The sequence below is a fragment of the Acipenser ruthenus genome, chromosome 7 (assembly GCF_902713425.1).
Source record: "Acipenser ruthenus chromosome 7, fAciRut3.2 maternal haplotype, whole genome shotgun sequence".
In the NCBI taxonomy this organism is placed as follows: Eukaryota; Metazoa; Chordata; class Actinopteri; order Acipenseriformes; family Acipenseridae; genus Acipenser; species Acipenser ruthenus.
This window is the reverse complement of record NC_081195.1, coordinates 66,681,966-66,689,176: the sequence shown is the minus strand read 5'-3', so window position 1 is coordinate 66,689,176 and position 7,211 is coordinate 66,681,966. Positions and strand designations below refer to the sequence as shown.

At 43.0% G+C, this 7,211-nt stretch overlaps 1 protein-coding gene across 1 annotated transcript; it reads left to right on the top strand.

Annotated features, from left to right (window-relative positions):
- Positions 1-325: 325 nt before the first annotated feature.
- Positions 326-6,393, top strand: LOC117415878 (solute carrier family 35 member E3). The gene is made up of 5 exons (XM_034026790.3): positions 326-1,086; positions 1,872-1,982; positions 2,816-2,974; positions 5,236-5,318; positions 5,695-6,393. The coding sequence occupies exons 1-5, from the start codon at positions 685-687 to the stop codon at positions 5,879-5,881; spliced, it is 942 nt and encodes a 313-aa protein (XP_033882681.1). The 5' UTR covers positions 326-684; the 3' UTR covers positions 5,882-6,393.
- Positions 6,394-7,211: the final 818 nt, after the last annotated feature.

The following is a 7,211-nucleotide window of genomic DNA, read 5'->3' as shown; positions in this document are numbered from 1 at the left end:
CCGACAGGGTGGGTGGTATTGGGCAATTTTCCCAATACCTCCCACGCTGGAGGGTCTTATTGCGCTTAGAAAATGTGCAACTGTTATGAAAAATAAAAGACAAAAACAAGTTTAAAACTCGAACAGAGATTTTGATGATTAGGTGGCTCAAGGATATCTGTCCAGGTGAAAAGGCACTTCTGCAGGCACCTTTTATTTCCTGGTCGTCTATTGAAAGTTAATGTACCCCCCTGCCAAGGGTATTTGCCAATGAGATGCCAGGAATAAAAAGCCCATTTTCTAAAGCCATGTAGTAAAGTGTGTTATTTAGTACCTGGTGCAGCCTCTGGACGGCGATCGAGTTCATTGACGTGGCGAACAGAGTCTTGCCCGAGGGGCTGCGCTCTGTATGACGTCACCAGACGAGCGCTGCACAGTGTGTTACTGTGTGTATGATTGAAACACTAGCTGAGTATGACTACCGGCTTGCAAGGGGCCCCCATATTCAGACAGAATGGATACCGTTGTATGTAGCGGGCAAGTTTAACCACCACATAAACGCACAGGCAAGTTGATCAGCTCGGCATAGGTGGACGTGTTGAAAAAAGACTTTTTGTGGTGGTTGTGATTTTTTCGTTTTATTTTTTTTTTTAGAAACAGAATTCTGCTGCACAAAAATCGGATCACAGAGAAGTCTGCTTAACTATGGCATATCGTATTTCTAATATTGTATCCAACAGCCGTATCGTGACTGGGCTTGTAGCGAATTTGCTGTCTTCCATCTGCATCGTGTTTATTAACAAATGGATCTATGTGCATTACGGCTTCCCAAACATGAGCCTCACCCTGATACATTTCGTGGTGACCTGGCTGGGTCTCTACGTGTGCCAGAAGTTGGACGTCTTTGCCCCGAAAAGACTCCAGCCCACCAAAATTATCTTACTGGCGTTGAGTTTCTGTGGGTTTGTCGTTTTTACCAACCTCTCCCTTCAGAACAACACGATAGGCACGTACCAGCTTGCCAAAGCGATGACAACCCCCGTGATCATTGTGATCCAGACCGCCTACTACAAGAAGACCTTCTCGACCAAGATTAAGCTGACGCTGGTAAGTGAAAAAAAAAAAAAAAAAAAGTTATGTATTAAAATGTCTTCATGATAAAGTTAAGGGCATTCAGTCACAGCGTTCTTAAAATAATGACCTTTTACTTACTGTACATTGTGTAAGGCAGGAAGTACGGTCATAGTTTGTACTATAGAGGGAGTTTAAGTATATAGGCTAGTGTGAGGGAGCAGTCCAATCTCTTCAATACTAGACCTGTCCTTGGCCTCTACTGACATCTGTCAAAACAAAAATAATAATTATTAAAATTTAAAAAAAAAAACGTCGGCTAAAACAAGACCCGTGACTTGGGTGTAGTGGGGCACATTCCCCACGTTGCCACACTTGGCCTCTCCCCAGATGGAATTGTGTTGAAGTTGTTTTGCTGGATTAAATGTTGAACTGCCTACTTCTGCTACCTAACCACTTCCTGCGCTGTGGGTCAATGTCCTGCCAATAGTCCTGCTGCAATTGGACTGTGTCACCTGCAGCACAGGAAGTGATTGGCTACCAGGACCCTGGGGTATATTGAATGTTTTGCACTTCCCTTAAGAGGTGTGTGTTCTGTCTTAGATTGTATATTGAATGTTTTGCACTTCCCTTCAGAGGTGTGTGTTCTGTCTTGCAGATTGTATGTTGAATGTTTTGCACTTCCCTTCAGAGGTGTGTGTTCTGTCTTGCAGATTGTATGTTGAATGTTTTGCACTTCCCTTCAGAGGTGTGTGTTCTGTCTTAGATTGTATATGTCATGTTTTGCACTTCCCTTCAGAGGTGTGTGTTCTGTCTTGCAGATTCCTATTACACTGGGTGTACTGCTGAACTCTTACTATGACGTGAAGTTCAACTTCCTGGGAATTCTCTTTGCTACCCTGGGTGTCTTTGTCACCTCCCTGTATCAAGTGGTGAGTGGTGAAGTAAAGCACTGATTGTGGAATGAGTGTATACTGCTGTAGACCCAGCCTAGTGGGCCTGACTATATTTGTGTGTGTGTGTGTGTGTGTGTGTGTGTGTGTATATATATATATATATATATATATATATATATATATATAATGTATATGTATATAATATATAATTAGTTGTGATGATCTTAGGTTTTATCCAGCATAGCCCAATTTCTACCCCCTAATGGATTCTTTTTATAAGAACTATTCAAGTTGACAGATTTATTTGTTATACCATTCAGGAATGTCTCATAACCATTAAGGGCATATTTGTTCTTAATCAATGGAACTGTAATAAGAAGGGAACATTTTGATCTTTAAGTGTAGGTCACAACCTAAAACCATAACCCACTGCAGTGTTCCTAGACCGTGCAGCACAGGGTGCTTTTAAAATCCGAAGTCTCAGCACCAGGCAGAAGTGATAGAGTTTGGGTGTAACGATTCACCTTCTTTACATGATATTTATACAGTAGTTTTGTACTGGAGGTGTGTATCGTTCTGCTGTGATGCTGAACCAACAGCACAACATAGCTCCATGTAGTCCACTAAATGATTTTTGAATAATAATAATAATAAGTGATTTATAGTTGATATGAATACATACATGTACTCTATCACATTCCATATTTGCCTTTGAACAAATGATTTCTTTGAATGATCATTTGATCTTTTTGCACAGCTACAGCACGGATCGTATTTCGTGATGAGTGTTGTCTGGTTGTGTTGGTGTCTCACTCCCCCCTGGCAGGGTAAGGAGTAATGCCTGTGTCTGTGTCCTCCTGTCTTTCCAGTGGGTGGGAGCCAAGCAGCACGAGTTGCAGGTGAACTCCATGCAGCTGCTGTATTACCAGGCGCCCATGTCCTCCGCCATCCTGCTGCCCTGCGTGCCTTTCTTTGAGCCCTTCACTGGGGAGGGGGGGGTATTCGGGCCGTGGTCTGTCCCCGCCCTGGTAAGGCTTCTGCGTGTGTCACACTAGACTGTGCTCTGCAAAGGAACCTATTAGTAGCCAGAGGGAGGTTTTATTTACTTACTTATTTATTTATTTATTTATTTATTTATTTATTTAATTTTTTTTTTGAGTAACCCTTTGTTTTCAGAATCTGTGCAGGGATGGAAATATGACTCCTGTTGCATAGCAGTTTGATCCATTCCTGCTTTCACTGTGAGTTTATGACGACACACCTGAGCTTGTTACTTCTACACTGTGACTAATCAAGCTCGTAGTAGAACCTGGAATGGGTGAAACTGCTATGCAATCCCTGCTGTGCCTGGTTCATTCCCCCACCCTTATGCATCTGCACACAGTTTCAGATCAATCCAGCAAAGCCGTCGGCAGTTGAGTCGCACAGCTTTCACAGAAACATCCAAGCTTACAGCTTGTCTTTTTAAAACATTTTGGAAACTGAATCCCTCGGGACACTAATCCAAGTTACAGCAGTGATGTGCTTCACTGTGAGTGAGCGCTGGGAAATGGAGAAAATCGGAAGCTCCAATTGCCTCCCAGTTTGAGCTTAATGAGATCTGCACGAGCCTGTGAACTCCCAGTAGCTTATCTGTCCTAGCTCAGGCGTGTCTAATTAGGCTCACAGGAAAGCCTGGAATGGCTCACAGGAAAGCCTGGAATGGCTCACACTGCTTTGCAATGGAGGGTCATCTTGCACCACTGCTGGTTGTTGGAATCCTTGCATATGTGACAGACTGACTGTGTGTGAATAGCACTGCATGTGGTGTCCAGGGTTAATACCACTGAACTAGGAGCCTTCCTTCTCATCGGTGGGCTGATGGGAACCATATTTCACCTCAGGAGGATAGGCTGTTGCGATGGAAGCTGAGCTTGCGCTATTCCACACAGAGCTGAAGTGAATGTGGGGTTGTGATTTTTTTGGATGTTTAGAATCTCGCTTCTCCTTGACAAAGGTGTTGATTTGATAAACCAGGCCCCTCTGGGATAAGCAACAGCTGGATTTCTTTGGAGCATTTTACAGTACTAGACAACTCCCTTGTTTTCAGTGGTACTCCCGGGACAACCACGGATACAGGGAGATTGGTCAGTGTAGTGAAATGTTTCAGGTTGATCAAATCCACCCCTAACTCAAGTCCATTTGTAAAAAACAAACCCAACGTGATTGAATGTTGTAGATGCTCGTGGTGACATTTAGTAAACACATGGTATGGACTGTTCAATGCCATTCACTGAGCTTAGCCAGTGTTTCGCTTGTTAAAGGGTTAGTGACTGAGTCGGGGCACACAAGGTGAATTCAGAGAGGTGGCTCATTCAGGGGTTCTCAGGGTAAGGCTAAAGACCTGCCACGCTGCTCAGATGAATTATGGCACGACAACTCCTCAACCTTGTCTGCTAGAGCTGGGCATTGTGCCCACAAGCATTCCTACAGATACCAGACTGGGGCTCAGTTGCAGAGTAACTCTGTACTGTTGTGCTCTGTTCAGCAGTACCCTTGTTCAGGACCTGTATTGAAATGTTCACTGCAGATTCAGCACTTCTGCTTATAATGTAGTTAAGTCCTCCTGTGTCACTGCTCTCTGCTCAAGCAGCTTTGCATAATGATCTCAATGCTACAGGGGCTGTGTCCTGTTTAAATACAGCGTTTAACCTTTTCATAAGCTCTGTCTTTGTGTGAGAGGTGAGTTCATTGCAGCTGCAGTGGTCCGCACCGTCCTGTATAACAGATTAGAATGAAGGAGTAAATGAAATCGCCTCTTCTCAGCTGAGGTAGACTGAATAAAATGTCTTTGTATCAGATAGTTTGTATTGGTTTGTATCGGATGGAAATGACATCACCATTGCTACACAGTGTCACATGTGAATCTGGATCTTATGGTTTGAAGTTGACCCTGTGCGGCACATAAACCCATATACTCGTTTTCTCCTGGCAATAAAATGCAGCAGTCCTGTTTTATTACTGGAAATGTGAAGAGTAGAAGTATTACACGTCACAGGGCTACCAGCATTTGATCACCTATAGAGGGCACCATTGGGGGGGTCAAGGAACAGGGTCAGTTGTTCCAAACTTAATGATTTATTAAAAGGTTTTAACTGAAACTTAGTCAGTGAAGGTATGTTTTTTTTGTTTTGTTTTTTTGTTCATTAAATGGCTCACAGCTAGTAAAATAGGCAGGTAAGTAATCTTTCCAATGTGTTGCTGTACAATAAGAGTGTGTGTAACAGCTGCTCTTCCTTTTCGTTTGTAGGGCATGGTGCTGCTGTCGGGACTGATAGCATTCCTAGTGAACTTGTCCATTTACTGGATCATCGGAAACACCTCCCCAGTCACGTATCCTTTTTTTTGGGGGGGGGGGGGGTTCCTTCTTCCTAAGAGTTGTTAATACTGGAGCTCTTTCAATGTGTTGCGCTGTGAAGACCACTGTGCTACTCAGAAAATTCATGTTATAACCTGACTGTGCTCCTGTCACCCTGACAAAGCAACGAATCAACACAGTACAGAAACAGCCTTGCTACTGCAGGTGGTTTCTCTGTTATCACTAGCATAAGTTTGTCTACTTTAGCCACAGTAACTGGCAATCTGGTTAAATAAAAGAAGCACCTGACTGATTCTAAAAGTGTGATATTATTCTTGAGTCCGGTTTCTCCCCGGGTGGCGGCTGCTGCTGCTGCTGCTGCTGTTCCTGTTCCTTAACACTGGTTTTCAGGTACAACATGTTTGGACATTTCAAGTTCTGCATCACCCTGCTGGGCGGCTATGCCCTGTTCCAGGACCAGCTGACCCTCAATCAGAGCGTGGGGATCCTGTGCACGCTGGCTGGGATTCTGTCTTACACCCATTTCAAGCTGAGCGAGCAAGAGGAAGGCAAGAGCAAGCTAGTGCAGAGGCCCTGAGCTCAGTGTGGCTTTAACAGCTCACGGGAATGCCTGTGTCACCAGCACAGGAGGAGGAGGAGTGGAAGAGTGGAAGAGTCTGAACAGGGGGGTGTCATCACATTGTCTCATAACCCAAACGGACTGGCAGTGGGGAGCTGGTCTACAATCTACAGTCCAAGCAAACCGTGACACGCTACTTTACGAGAACATGATTTGCTGAAATTGGCAGTGTGTCGGATGAGTGAGCAATGTGTAAAATGGAAATTTTATAGAAAATGATTGTGTTTACAGAGACTGTAAGGGGGACCTAGGAGTGTAAGGAGTCTATTTAACCAATAGTGTGCTTGTAGGTCTTACAAAATGATTATGATGCTTACATTACCTACATATATATATATATACTAATATGTGCTCTAATACATTGATTCAAATGTTCAAATTGAACTGAAACATTGAATATTAAACTGAATTGAAAAAACTGTTTTTATATGGCGCTTTATGCAATAAATGAAAGTTTTTTTTTATTAACACCCAATGAGATTGGGCATTTTCTTTCGGTTTGGTCTGAGAAAGCGTCCCACATAAACAATGAGAATTCTTTAACGTTTCTGGAACTATTCAGTCTTTCAGTTATTCAAACAGATCCACGCTGTCAAATGATGGCTGTTGAATGGAGGCTTTGTACCAGCGATTGACACGTAATGTGCTTTTTTAACCAAATACACAAACCTAGCAGAGTTTAAAAGAGGAAGCTATTTAGAAATGCATTCGCTTTACTACCGATACACAAACCTAGCAGAGTTTAAAAGAGGAAGCTATTTAGAAATGCATTAGCTTTACTGCCCTGATACACAAACCTAGCAGAGTTTAAAAGAGGAAGCTATTTAGAAATGCATTCGCTTTACTACCCTGATACACAAACCTAGCAGAGTTTAAAAGAGGAAGCTATTTAGAAATGCATTCGCTTTACTGCCCTGATACACAAACCTAGCAGAGTTTAAAAGAGGAAGCTATTTAGAAATGCATTCGCTTTACTACCGATACACAAACCTAGCAGAGTTTAAAAGAGAAAGCTACTTAGAAATGCATTCGCTTTACTACCCTGATACACAGATAGGATTCAGACGGCACATCCAGAGTCGGATTGCACATTCCAATCTGGAACCTCAGTTTAACGGTTAGGGGGACCCAAGCCTGTAGGATTGCTGTACACTTTAATAATGCTCCACACACAAGCATATTCTTTATTAGTACTACACTTGTATGGTGATGCCCGAGGCTGAGTTAGCCTGCTGGGTACAGGAATCTCACAACTCTTTTTTTTTTTTTTGCTGGTTAATTTAACAGA

Bases quoted from the DNA above. Each gene is read 5' to 3' on its own strand.
- LOC117415878 (XM_034026790.3), top strand. From the start codon at position 685: ATGGCATATCGTATTTCTAATATTGTATCCAACAGCCGTATCGTGACT. The intron at 2,975-5,235 runs GTAAGGCTTCTG...TTTCGTTTGTAG, and splicing joins CGTGGTCTGTCCCCGCCCTG to GGCATGGTGCTGCTGTCGGG. The intron at 5,319-5,694 runs GTATCCTTTTTT...ACTGGTTTTCAG, and splicing joins GGAAACACCTCCCCAGTCAC to GTACAACATGTTTGGACATT.